The 14,712-nt window shown below is 39.9% G+C and overlaps 1 protein-coding gene across 2 annotated transcripts in view; it reads right to left on the reverse strand.

Annotated features, from left to right (window-relative positions):
• The window catches only part of ldlrad3 (low density lipoprotein receptor class A domain containing 3), a 70,700-nt gene that overhangs the window by 18,894 nt on the left and 37,094 nt on the right, over window positions 1–14,712 (reverse strand). Inside the window, exon 4 of one of the 2 annotated variants that reach the window (XM_051383598.1) lies at window positions 13,719–13,850. In XM_051383598.1, coding sequence (XP_051239558.1) covers window positions 13,719–13,850 — 132 coding nt within the window. Of the gene's footprint in view, window positions 1–13,718; window positions 13,854–14,712 lie in introns of both variants that reach the window. The other variant, XM_051383597.1, reaches the window with a different exon arrangement.

Below are 14,712 nucleotides of genomic sequence, written 5' to 3' on the forward strand. Positions count from 1 at the left end.
CTGTAGCACACAGTGCAAGGGAGTCAACTTTATGCCCATCTAATTAATAATGCAGCTTCCAGCTACACATCATCCGCAGCCTGAGGGAGTCATATGATGCTGTGTTAAGGAGTGTGATCATGTATAGCATACTGTGGAGGGGTTGTATGTTCAGGCACAGCTTTCACACATGCAATTACAGGCACAGAACTGTGTCCCAATTCCATACTACATGCTAAAACTACCGGTATATATAGTAGCATATTAATACTTGTCTTCATAGTAATGTGATTTTGCAGTTAGTGTACTTTTAGCCGCCTTTTACAAACAGAAAAATTATATTAGATGTGTGCTAACAGGCGTCAATAAGTGTTTTTCCAAATATATAAGACTTAATTTAATGTAATACACAACCTTCCATGAGCTGTGTCATCAACATCATTCTGTTTCTTCCAGCAACTATCATCTACTCAATTTCCTTTGTGCATGTGTAATTTACTGTTTTGTGGATCATTTTGAATATTTGAATAAAGGAACATACTAAAAAATTGGTATGTACAGTATGAAACTGAGACACAGCAGGCCATACAAGTGACCAAATTAAGCTGTAATGTTCATTAAACACCAGTAAAGAAAACTATTGGATGGTTAAAAACAAGTCAAGAGTTAGTTCTCTAGCTCACTGTCAGACTGCAGTTAACTCTTATCTGATTAAAGCTGTTAGACTGGTAAGATTTAATGTTCTAAGCTTAAGAACAGCTCATGTTGGCATGCTAACGTTAGCATGGTAAGAAAGAACACTTTGGACAGACCAACCAACATTCAGACACATACCAAGAGCCACACGTCTTTCATGGCCAAACAGCAGAAAATAATCAATCAATATCATTTAGGGCTTCACGATATGATCATATTGTGATTATTTTGAAGATATTACGATTGCAATATGATTTCAAGACATGAAAATTAATAAAAGAAAAAAAGTCAAGAAAATGACAGCCATGAGTCTTGATGATAGTTCTGTGAATACAAACACTGGTAAAAGCTTTCCCAGTAGATTGGCAGAGCTGGAAGATGCTGCTTTGAGAAACTAGGCTATAAAATCTCACTCGAAGGCCATCCCTCAGGAATACACTCAGTTGGTCTAAACATCCACATCTATTGTGCATAGTCTACTAGGAAATTGCCTATAGCTCACAGCATACAAAGCAAAGGCACATAAAGAAATGTTTCACAATTACAAGAGTAAATAAATGCCCATTACAGCCTGTGTGAGGTGCTTTTAGAGGCAGTAAGAGTCAAGCATTTGCACCACGCAGATAACCCTGAAAACACTCTCTAAAGAACTATGGAGCTACACTCTGTGTGGTTTTCTGTCTTATTCAAACATCTGAAAGACAGCCATTTCTCCAAATGCAACAATCCTGCAATTTACAATACAGACATTTCGCTCTATTTTGATATTCCCTAGCAGAGGTACTACCCACTGTTCTTTTTGCTCAGTATTTATTCCCTGTGAAGTGGTGCACTTCTGTAGCCCTGTTACTCTATTATTGACAAACAATCAACGGACTTAAGTCTGCAATATCAATGGTTCAAATTCCCAATAATGTTCATCAGAGCACGTAACACTTGAAGTGCCATCCCCAAATACCTTCCCATGAAATACAATCATACTCCAACACAGAACCACAGCCTTTTTTTGCCACATCAACATTATATTAAAGCTATTACACACACTAAAATCAAGTGGACATACACACTTATCAACCATAATTTATACTGGTAATATCAATTATGTTTATGTGCATATGAATACAGATAAAACAATAAATATAAAGAAGAAAAAACTGAGAAAAAGAATGTATACCAGAAAGAACACACAGCTATAGAACAGGTAAAAACTACTTTTTCCATTTCCATTTATTACTTAACCCGGACCACAAGTTTGGCAAATGTATTAATATTGTATATTCACCATTGTCCACCGCAACAAGCAAACATCAAAAGCAGTTAGTTAAAATGTAGCCTAACAGAGGTTTGAGAAAGGCCAAAGTTAATTTGCACTGCTATGTGCTTCAAGCTTTTGGATAAGAAACTCAAACAGAAAGGAAGGTTATTAAAACAGCAGCCCGAAGTATAACTGACATGCCATACTGATCATTGACAAGTAATAACTGTTTCAGCTTTATGTTTAAATCTACAGAAGATTAATAACAGTTAAGATAAATTTAAAAAAAAGTACTGAGAAAGGGATTTATATGCAAAATGCTGCAGAGCATCTGATTTGTATATTGTGTAAGAAGACTGTTCAAGGCAAAGCTGCTTTTTTTGTGACAATAACTGAGGAATTTCCTCAGGTTTTCCAAGCAATGTATTTTGTGCATAAATATATTTTTTTCTTTCTCTATCTCTGTCGCAACCATATACAGTAATTTTCCCAGCAGCACACAAACATATAGGATACCACAGACCGGCACACAAGTCCTGCAGGCACACTTGTCCTTGCTTTTTCGCACATTCTCACCACAAAACAATGCTGCTTATGAGAAGGACAAAAGGTGAAACACACCACAATATCTATTTTTATTGTTCACAGTATTACTTGCTCCTTTTCTCTCCTTATTGCCCTGGCTCTATCAATCTCCAGCATGGCTTTAACATGCCTCTGGCATGAGGGTGTCCATCTGACAGTTGATATGACATCAAACAATGAGAACTACATACATAGAAAGAATGGGCGAGGCAGAGACAGAGAGAAAAAAGGATGAGGAGGCTGTTAGTGGGGATGATAAAAATACAAAAAAATAAGGGATGGCAGGAACAGAGGGGTCTTATCATCTCAAGCGTTGCGTTTAAGCCATGCCCATCTGGACAAAGCGACTGCAGAATGCCAGAGGAAACGAGCAGAGAACAGAGGCGAGGGCAGAAAGCCCATGATTAGAGGAGACAAGAAAGTGGGCAACGAGGAGGTGAAATGGTAAAGAGAAGTGATGAGAAAAGGGTGGAGATGGGAGCCAAATGCCAAAACTGAGAAAAGTTGATGGGAGGGTAATGGTACATGAGCACAGGGAGTCAGAGAGAAAGCAATAAGGAAAGTAAGAGAAGACAGCAGTTGAGAAATATGGTGCAGGATCCAGTAATTACCATGAATGAGACCACTGTTGCATGCAGGGACTAATCTAGGCCCCCCATTCAATCTCCAGAATTCATGTATGACCCCCTTCAAAATCTCAACCTGTAGTTTTTCCTCCCTCCACTCTCCTGTCATCACTCACACTCCTGCTCCCCATTTTATTTGCAGTTTTTATCCTTCCTCTCTTTTTTTGTCTACCCTGCTTTGTTTCATTCCCACCTCACCACTCTGGCTCGACTTCAATCCACTCATCCCGATCACTCACTTTGTTGTTTTCCATTGTTTCCCCCGCATTGTCTCTGTTCTGCTCTTACCTGCTTCCTGCACCTTTCTCTCAGGTTTCTGCCTGTTTATTTCCTTCTCTGCAGACGCCTTATTTCCTGCTTACTTTCTCATTTTCCCCTCCACTCAGTTCCTCTCTTTACCTCTCTTAGAGGGTTTTCTCTCTCTCTACCAGCACCCATGACCCCTTCGCCAGCAAGCGTTTCCATCTCCCTGTTTCCCTCCGCTTCTCTGTCCTCCCCCTTGATTCCCTGTCTTTCTACACAATGAATCCAGAGGGTTTTATCTTTTTTTTTCCTCAATGGCTTTGCCACTCTCCCTAATCCCTCATCTCCATCAGCTTCCCTCTCGCTCTCTATCACTCTCTCCCTTGTGCTTTCCTTCCTTCTTCCGCTTCATCGTCTTCACACTCACATTTTGCTCGTTTCTCATCCTATATTCCTTCCCCCCCACCGTCTTCTCACATTTCTATCTCTCATACTCTCTGACATGCAATCCCTCTTTTCTCTCTCCAGGGCACTCTTATTTTTCCTTTGTTCCGCTTAAGCCTTCCTTCTTTTTGCTTTTCTCTGATGGATACACACACACCAAACACATATGTGTATGCTCAAACCTCCAAAACACACACACATACACACCACAACAAACTCACCTTCCTCACCACCCAAACATACATCTGCATTCTATCACACCTTTATACATTGTCTGTCGAGCAACACCTTCAGCTCAACCATATCATGGATGAATGCACACTTACAGTATTGGCAGAAAATGCATTTGCAGAAAATAACCTGGCCCATTATAGTGAGAGCTGACTGACACCTAATGCATCGCTCTAGGGTGTCTATCTGTTTACTCCATATAGCTGCCCACCACTTTTGGTCCATTGCCACATGAGCAGATGCATGTGGGGATAATGCTGCCTTTGAGTTATATTTAACACTGGATTAGTTACTGTCAGGTAATCAATACATAAATACACATTATGAATAGCATGAATGAATAGGTAATGCTGTATTCAGCAGACTAGAAGGTCTGTTTAATGATCCACATTTTAAGCAATAGGACAGCCAATCAGTGGGATTTCTTTAGCCTAAAGAAGTGGCGTTTAGGGGCCACTTCTTTTGATAAGATGCAATGGAGCACCTGATGCCAGTGACTCCCACTTTATATTTATATTTCACCGTCTGTTCTATTAGCTTGAATACACAAGTCCTTCAGCCAATCACAATGCCAGATCTGGTATCTCACTTTGATTTACTCGAGCAGACTAGTATCGTAATGCTACTAAGTGACTCTGCTACTTATGGATGGGTGCATTAGACATGCCAGAAGAAAAGATAATATGGTTAAAAAATGTGTGAAGGGGGGGGGATTAAATTGAGCTCTGGGCACAAAACCATCTCTTAAAAGTACTGTATCTAAATTTCTACAACATTCATCAAAGCTATCCAAGAGAATGAAATCATATTCAGTGTACTTCTTTGCTCTTTTTTCATAATTTTCTCCATTTTAACTTGCGATGAAATGCAAAAACAGCATCTTCCCCTTTTCCTGGGCCACAAAGAGCCAACATAGATTAAAAAAAGAAAAGTCACTTGTACAAACTTATGGAAACATTTCTAAAAGAAACCAAAAACAAGGAGTGATTAAATTTTCCTTTCAAGTTCTTTTTACTGCACGCTGAACCTATTACAGAATTCATTAATAATCACTGAACTTTTGCAAAGAAGTAGTCACATTTGCGACCATTTAACTTAAGGGTGACTAATGAGCAGGCAATATCTAGCATTGGTGCAGCCTCAGCACCTCTTGGTCTTTAATGTGATATTGTTAAAGAAAGACAATGGCCTTGTGATCACTGGAATTTTGCACAATGCAGACTAGGCAGGCCCAGTTTCTACAATTGCTACTGTATGGTGAAAAGAGTAGATGTACTATAAATGATTTGATATAAATGATTTAGTTGCAGCGATGGAAAGAAAAGGCTTAGAGAGAGGGAGCCCCATTCAAGCACACTTGAATGCTGTCAGCCAACCAGTAAGTGTGTAGTGAGGGGCCAGAGAGGGGCATGTCTTTCAAGCCAAGTGTCGATAGAGCAGGGAGATGTTGCGGTTCAGGCCAGGCTTGACACACTCTAATGCAAATGTGATGCTCGTAGAAGCACAAATCAGTGAGCTAATGAGCTTGTTTTTTTCCTTATTGGGGTTATACGTTAGAAAGTGTTACTTAAGTAATCTAATGTTTCAAAATCAGATAATTCAGCTTGATTCACTGTTTTTTGGCTGGTACATGGCCATCATGGACCAAGCCAGCTCAATCAGAGACTAACACTTGAGCTATATTATCTCTAAATTGCAAGCCTGAACTTTCATCTGAGTCACTCATCCAAAAAACTATTAAAGTGGAATTGTGGTAAGAATGACAACAAGAAGCAATGGGAAACAATCACAAGTGCATGCGCCCACATACATAGACATACACAAACAAAAAAACAGTCACTCAAAAGTACAACTCTACCCAGTAGCAACAGTAGAGCTATTGTTTGAAGTGAAATTCCTCCACTAGTCTGTGGGTGCAGGTCGTCACTTGACCGCCATCACCATGGTGACAGAATGAGGATAGGTTTAGGAGGGAAAGGTTGTTAATTTACAGGCGCCTGAACAGCAATGGCTGACTGGAAATGATTCAAGGACGGGGATGATTCATGCAGACTCTGGTCTCGAGAGTGACCCCCCTTTGTGGCCACAGCCAATTGCAACAAGGTCCTTAAACAACAGGAGCTCTGAAAAGACTGACACTTAGCCTTGGTGAGCCTGAAAGGGGGAGGAAGGGATGACAAGCAATGAAAGATTAAACAAGTGTGGATATATTCTCACACTTTACTGAAACAGGCTTCACACAACAGATAGATGGATGAATATAATCTTTGGTACTAATTTTGACATGGGAACACGCTGATAATAATGGTATAGATATCTATAATACTGCCAGACCTCCAAATTATAATGCATTCTTAAAAATAGGTATTGGAAATAGGATGCTGCACACTCTCAGTTCAACTTTGCCAGCAGCAGCTAACATAATCTTGGCCTTCCTCTCCTGCAGACCAACAGCCGACAGCCCCTTAACACTGCTTGTGAACAGGCTTTAGGCTAACAAAAGCCAAAAACTGAAACTTTTTTTAAATCCATGGGCGGTGACATGTGCAACCTTCACTATTTGTGCCTGTCAAGTGTGCGTTGGCTCTGATGAACTGGCATTATTACATTCCACTCCCACACCTCAGTCTACTGCCATTATATTCCCCTGCACCATTTCACACTCCCTCCCACATCTTTCTCTCTCTGCCAGTGCTCTGAGTGCTACTGACGAAGGGCATGAACAGACCAACATCTCAGCGTCACACAAGTCTCAACCACAAAAATTGCACGTGGATTAACTTGTCATTTTAATCTATAGCAGCTATATTATACGGGGGCCAAAGTCTGGCAGCAATCAATGAAGGAGGACGTGGCGGTGTGAGAAGCCATTAGCAAGCCAAAAGGATACCAATACTGAATACAGACAGAAGGACTTTTAATCACCCTGACACTCTTTGTTCTTTATATATCAGACTGACACTATATATTAATGTCTAGTTTACTGGTGACGCTAATGGAGAGGCAGGAGTTACTGCTGGATGTCAGCACACAGTCACAGTATATACAGCCCCGTCTGAATTACTGGTGTTTATTGGCCCCTGTAAATGGCAGGGCTGTGAAGGCAGGTTGTTGAATACATAGTGCTTATGCAAAACAGCAGATGTAGTGCTAGTGGATCTATCAAGTAGTTCTTACACTGCCTTAGGAGGATATAACAAATAGAAAGCTGCAGATTACTCTCTGTGGGAGGGGAGCATCCCTGGAGTTTAAAATGAGGGATTTGACTTCTCAGAGAGTAGCGCTCCATACACAAACCAGAAGGTTAAAATTGCTTTTTGTACTGTCGGTGGGAATAGAGAGGGTTTGTGGATATGTGCCGATATGTGGTGGTGGTAATAAAGCTTATGATCATATTAATGCTTTAGTTGGAAAAGACATTGTTATTTGCCAAATGCCCTTGACAGGCACTGTGAAACGAATGATTCTCGCTGAAAGGCTTATCAAAAAAAACTGGCAAGTTTAATTATACACAGTCATGTTCTCCAAAAAGTCTTGCTGCTACTTAATTTTGCAGATCTTGGACCATGTTTAGTTGGTGGATTAATCTTCAAACCAAGCAGGGTCAAGAGTGAAGTCAGCTGCCAGTGTTTTGACAGTATACTCATGTAGCAGACTAATGTTAATTGTCAGCTTGCCGCCCAACATTTCACTCTGATTGGCAGTCGTCTGAGGACCTGTAGGCCAATGATTACTCTGATGGGGTCACTGATAAAAAACATCATGCAACAAAATGTGTTGTGGCAGTTATACTTCCTGGACCATACGGGATAGTCTGCATGAGCATTCTTTAGTCTGCTGAGGGACTTCCTGCCTGTCTCCATGGGGGTCTGGACATTACAAAATATGCATTGAGGCAGTGTGTAAACAAAGGCCTACCCTTGGGCGTGATTCCTTTATTGTAAGAGTGATAAAAGATAGCCTGGAGCAGAAAGACAATAAATAAGTTTGTTTACAATGCATTGTAATTTAAATCACATGTAAATGAATTTATCCAGCAAACAGTGTAAATGTATTCCAAGATGGGTCCTGAATATTAATATTTCTGAACCATTTTGGTGTGCAGATTGATGTTTCCCCTTTTGTTCAAAGAAGCCTAATTGATGTGCTGATGCTTTCATTGTTTATGCACCACAGGCGGTGCGGCCATCACGTGTTTAAGGATTTATTCACCTTTTATTTGTCCAATTATTGCAGTGATATTAAAATGAATAGCCTAGAGGAGACGCAGCAGTGAAAGCATAAATCTTCCTCATGTGATGTTGAAAAGCTACAGTAAATCATGGAACTTAATGCAGGATTGTACAGCTTTACTCTTTTACTGTCACAGCTTCACATTTTTACTTCACATAAACCTTTATGAAGAACATAACAAAATTTGGACATGTGTGTGTTGTTTACTGTAAGAACAAATGGACATTGAAGTGAATGCACACACAACCAAAACCACCCCCTTTTATGCCTGTGGCCTCACAAAGCACACCTTATCTTCAAAAACACACAAAGACATTTTGAGCTTTTGAAGCTGTCATCCTTTGGCCCTCTCTTCCTTCCCTCACATCACTTACACTTCCCCTTGCTTGTGACTTTTTCTCTCATAGAACAACTTCAGTTCAGAAAAAGGCCAAGATGAAGCTTCTTTGAGATGGAGGAGATGTGAGAATAAATCACTATCACACTCTCCCACAGTCACCACGCCATCTGATACTTGTGTTAATTAATGTGTAATGAGAGACGCTGATGTGCGCATTTTAAATGAATGACTTTTCTTAAATGACTCTAAGGGAATTCTCAGACACTTTTTGAGGAAGCAACTTCTGTGCTCATCACTTCTGTACTGAGTCCTTTAACTTGTCAGTGCCATGACCTTCATAAAGTTTCTTATTGAGGCTGCAGTTATTTTCTGCAATTAAATATGCAGAACAATCACTGTGAGATGCACTGTGGTATTTTTGTGCGTGTGTGTGCTCAGGCGCTCATGCACATGCTTCCCTGGATATGCAGGGTGACTCTCTTGTTCTCAGCAAGGGCTCCCCCAGCATCTGTCCGATTCTGTGAGCCCCGCAGCGGCGTTTCAACAACAATTTGTTGTAGGGGCAAACATGCGCTCCATCGCTGCGCACTCTCTATGCCCTGCTACAAGCGGCCTGGAAGACCAAGGAAAGCAAAGAGACGTTCAGCTTTGCTAGCTTTCATGTCATTTCTATTTCCAGATTTACACTGCTCGGCCTCAGGGCTCGCCTTGAGATGGATGCTGCTCCCATCCTCTCTGGCTTATCGCTACCCCTCACTCAGTTCTATCCAAATCCCTGCCTTTCTCTACCAAACCTGTCTCTCTTTGCTTACCTCCATCTTCCTGCCCATTTGCTATTCATTGCTCCTGGCGACTCCCTTTCTGGTTCACTATATTATGTTTATGTGGTGCGCTTTCCATTTCTTTATCTCTGTTATCCATTACAGGCTCCCCCAGCCTACTCCTTCTATCTCACTGCGAGATGATTGCACCAATGCATTTAAAGAAGATTGTGTACTGTTACATTGCACTGTTTGCCACTTTGCCACCTCTCTGCTATTTCAAAAATCAATTACCCATCAAATAAAACGATAAACAGTAAAAGCATCTCTGTGCTGCTCTTTTCACATCTGTGCCAAATTGTTTAAAATCACTCTGATGGGAAATAAAAACACTGGAGGCGTAAAAGAGCTACGAGGATGGTGCTGTTTCTGTAGATCTAATTATCGGACACTGGGATAAGCAAACGCTACTCTATAAATGCCACAATAACGTGTTCGCTGTCAGGCCGAGTGCCGATCTCTCACTAGACAATTCAAACCAAGGAACCAAATGTGGAGACAGTGAAGCAAGTAATTATGGGTAAGGAGGAAGATGAGTTGAATGGAGGAAGAGCTACAGGAGAGAAAGTAAAGACGGAGATGCTGTGCTCAGGTGGCTTAGAGCGGATATTGTATGCCTTATCTGTCACCTGCAGGTCTCTGCTTATTATAGAGAGGCAAAGTCAGAGCAGAATGTAAGGTGAGTATGTGCGTGTGTGTTTGTGTGTGTGTCAGAGTGCATACAGGAAAGAAATGCAAAGAGTCAAACTGCAGCAATGCCTTCACTCCACAGAGGGTGATAATAAAAAATAAATAACTAAAAAAGAACAACAACAACAACAACAACAACAGCAAAAAACAAAACTGAGCAGCTCTTCCCTCATCGGTTCTGAAGGTCACAACGTCACGACTCACAGCTTCTCGACACTTGTACCTTGCGTGGCACTACATACGTTTTTCTGCAGCAAAATAAGCGGGAGAACATTTAGGTCATTCGCGCTCCATACATACAAATACTGCTGTAAAATCAGTGCTGACAGCGAGTCTTTCGAAATATAACACAGCTTCCGAACACTGTGTAAGGTTAGAAGTAGGTGCACTGGCACATTGCTGTGGAAGCTGAATTGAAAACATGCAAACTACTCTGCTAGATCATTGAAATCCAGGCATTTTTATGATAAGAAAAGTTGGTACTTTATCATTAGACACCTGAAAACACTTTAGAGATGGAGGCAGTTTGAGAAGCCTCTCAGTCAACCATAGCAGGGTTTTTAATGAAATCGCTGCAAGGCAGAACTTTTTCTCTTTGTAGGAAATGGAGTATAATAATTGTACTGGCAATATTATGTATCGTAAAGCACTCCTTAGATCTTAACTCAACCCATGAGGTGCATAAACATTTTATATAATCTATGAGTTGTAACAGATTGAGAATGTTATTTTTTCATTATCACTGAATGCTACTGTATGTCTACCTTGATTGCTAACTGTATTGAACATAAGCAAACATTTTTCAAATGTATCCAATATTAGGTTTTCACAATGGTGAGCTACTCAGTCGTTTCAATTCTTCATAATGTATATCCAGGATTTGACTGCAGTCTGAGATCTAATGCCTCAGACGCCATAATGAGACACAACTACATTCTGCCAGCCAGCACCGGAGTTGGTATTGTTCACTTGTCAACAAGGAAATAGAGTGCAATGGACACAGAGATCAATCAATATTTCTGCATCACTATACAGTTCTATTCAGCATTCTGTGGCACTGCACTGAGTTGTGGAGTCTGAAAAGGATGGGCTTGTGATGATAGATGGACTCTTTTACTGCCTGTCTCTCTCGAAAACACACACAGGTAAAAATGCTAATTTCTACTAAATCAGCTTCACTAATTAGGCAGAATAAGAAAAAAATGATTGAGTAATGTTAGCATGTTAAATTTAGATAGCAGCCTAATTTATATTAAGCAGAATAATTATCTCCTGCAACCATTATCCAACCTGTGGCAGATCAGAGGCATTTTCCACAGCCGAGGAGAAACTGAACGGTTTTATTTTATTTCAGAGAATAAATCTTGTTGAAAAGTTTCGCCAAGACCTACTGTGTTTATATTCTGAAATCTAATGTGCGACTGCTGCAGAACTCCTTCCCTGTTTATCAGACATGTTACGCTTCTTGAGTCTGGATCAAGTTTCTGCTGACTTTGCCTATCTCAGTATTGGTAATAACATTACTGTCTTGCGGGCTATAGATGCTGACAGCTTATCGTTGACTTTTCTCCCGCACTTAGCCTGTTTTCCATTTTTTTTATTTCTGACACAATTTTTTTACAGTGGAGTAAATGAATGTGACAGCAGCACCTCGACATAAGGATAGTGATACACAGGAATTTCTTCTGACAAAATAAAAAAAAACACTGACAGTGGTCCATATTTGGTTGCGTGGGGTTATATACACACCAACGTTGGTCTGGCAGGAATCATGTTGGCCTGCCAGTGGAAGTACAGCTGAAGAGTTGACAGAGGCCGACTGTTGTGCCATAGTGGCAGCAGCTGCCGGTGAGAAGTGAAGCTGCCAGTGGAATATGAATGGTATGCCAGATGTAAGTGGCACCTTGCAGTGAATAAGACATTCTATACCAGAAGACATCAGACTCACTGTCAGGGATGACACTGCTGCTATTTGTGTTAAAATGCAAAGTCAGCACAATGTCATCAATATTATATTTCACAACATTACACTAAGGATGCCATGGTGTATTTTTCTGTGTTAAATAGTTATAGTGAGGAATGTTCTTAACAGCTGGGTGAACAAAATCACAGCACCACATTAACCATACAGTTTACTCTGTCAGAGGCTTTGCTTCATATCTTTATGAAGCACAGACTGCAGCGTAGATTTCCTAAGTGACTCTTTCAAAAATATCAGAATATGTGACATATTGAGTGACAGAATCTTCCAACTGCTCTATCATCATTTTATCCAGTTTAATAGAAAAGCTATACTGTATCCACAAGCTTCCACCTGTTCTGAAATATGCTGTAAAGTTCACTGCCAATATTTTAGAAAATTATGGCATGAGTAAATTTAATAAACTCCAGTGTGTCGATGTTGTTAATTAACTCTGAAGGAAGTGAAAGGAGATAAATATTACTATTAAAAGACGCATTTTAACTGTGAGAGAAAACGTATCCTCATCCAGCATAATTTGTGTCTGTGTAGCTATGTCTGACAGACTGAATCACAGTACGTTCTACTCTGTTCTACAGAGTCTACCATATTGAACTGTCATGTTTCTACAGTAGACCAGAAGAAACAAACCAAACACTGACCCTAGATAGGGCTTTTCACATTTTTTGCGAGTTTCATGGACACTGTTGTTGAAAGACTAATCTGTATTAAATCTGCAAGTTCACTGCTAGATGCCACTAAATACTACACATTGATCCTTTAAGCTTAAATCATGATTGTCTCATGCAGTGAACCTTAGACACAATTTTCAACATTTGTATAATATACTTTAAAAGTGTAGTATATGTAAGAAATGATGAACACAGATATCAATACAAATATTGTCAGTTTTTGTTGTACAGCTGCAGACTGTAATAAAGTAGACAGCCTGTAATTCACATCCGTTAGATCAGCACATTCTCTGCACATATTATCTACTTCTGTAAAGGGAATGCACATTTCACTTACTGTACAATGTTAAATCACACGCAAAAGCATTTACACTTTCTGACATGATATAGATCTCATATATATTTATGTAAGGTATAACAGTTTTATATTCTTATATCTTTTTAATTTGGTACTTATTGCATACATATATGCACGGAACACATACATCATGCTCCAAATACTTGCATTGTCACATTTTAGTTAAAATCTAGGTTCGGCTGCCTCTATTAAGCACACCCTGCTAATAGAAAAAAGTGATACTACTTTATAAGTTCTCATTGAAGCTTTTGTGATCGATTTAGCTAATTATTTCACATTTTGCTGCTGCAGCAATTTAATGTGCTCACAGGGGTAATTACAATTTGGTGAAATGTGTCAATTAACCAACCAAAACCCCAATAAAAACTGTTTCAAATGTGTGAGTTAAAGGCTCATCAGAGGGATCAGAAATGTATCTGATCTGCTACAATCCAATGTCTTCATCAGCATCAACCTTGCCCTATGTTTGATTCCCAGTCTCAGCCTAAGATAGATAGACATTTCCAGTTTAAAAAAAAACGTCATCTTTCTTTTCTGCATACATGCCCGTCTCTTTATGTCTTACCTGCTGTAGTTAGGCAGAGCTCCTCGTCACTGTTGTCCTGACAGTTGTCCTGGCCGTTACACAAGAAGCTGCGATCTACACAGTGGCCATTTCGACACTTGAAGCGAGCTTCCGAGCAAACCAATGGGTTGCCTGCTGGGGTTGAGTCAGAGCAGAAGTTCAAGGGTCAAGTGTTAGAACAGGATTACAGTTACCTGACAAACAGGAGCAACTGTGTGAGTGACAAACATTGAGAGCATAAAAAAATATTTAAAAGCTAATTAAAATTCAATGTTGTAGTTGCAGTTTGTGTAATTTATTTTTTGTGTGTACTTGTTGATCCCATCCCAACCCTTTGATAGGATTAAATATAAAAGACAAAAATTGGTATTACATTTTCACAGGGATTTAAAAGAAGAAATTAAACATTAAAAAGAGTTAGTAAAACATTTGATCTGAGGAGTCTGATAAAAATCAAACTGAAAATAAATAAATAAAAGTATTAAAAAAAGATTATAAATCCTACCCAGCACTACCACTTCCTTTTAGCACATGTTCTGGTTTTTGTCTTTGTTCTAGCTTTTGCAAAATGAGGCAGAATTATCTTGTGAGAAGATCCAGACAATTACACAGTGGTGACGCAGTATGTGATGGGAGCAGGGAGCAAAGCTCCATTTAAATGGCTAGATTAGATTTGTGAGCGTAGGGCCCTGCAGGCAAGGAACACTGCTTCTGACAATGGTGAGTGATTGGCTTGATGCATGTTCCCCATTGGGAAAGCAGGGATGGGGTCATGTAAGGATAAACCATATGTCTGTTTAATATAGACTATGCATGGATGTTCCCCTTGTCCTTTAGTTCAACTCATGGGTATTAACCCATCTAAAAGGCAAGGCTAGACCCAAAGGTGCAGAGTCAGGAGTTACAAGCAATGCAAACAACTGAAACTTTTCTGAAAAGGGAAATAGAATTTGCTACATTTGCCATTTGTACCTTGTCACCACTATTATTACCT

Source organism: Dicentrarchus labrax, unplaced genomic scaffold (assembly GCF_905237075.1).
Source record: "Dicentrarchus labrax unplaced genomic scaffold, dlabrax2021, whole genome shotgun sequence".
Lineage (NCBI taxonomy): Eukaryota > Metazoa > Chordata > Actinopteri > Moronidae > Dicentrarchus > Dicentrarchus labrax.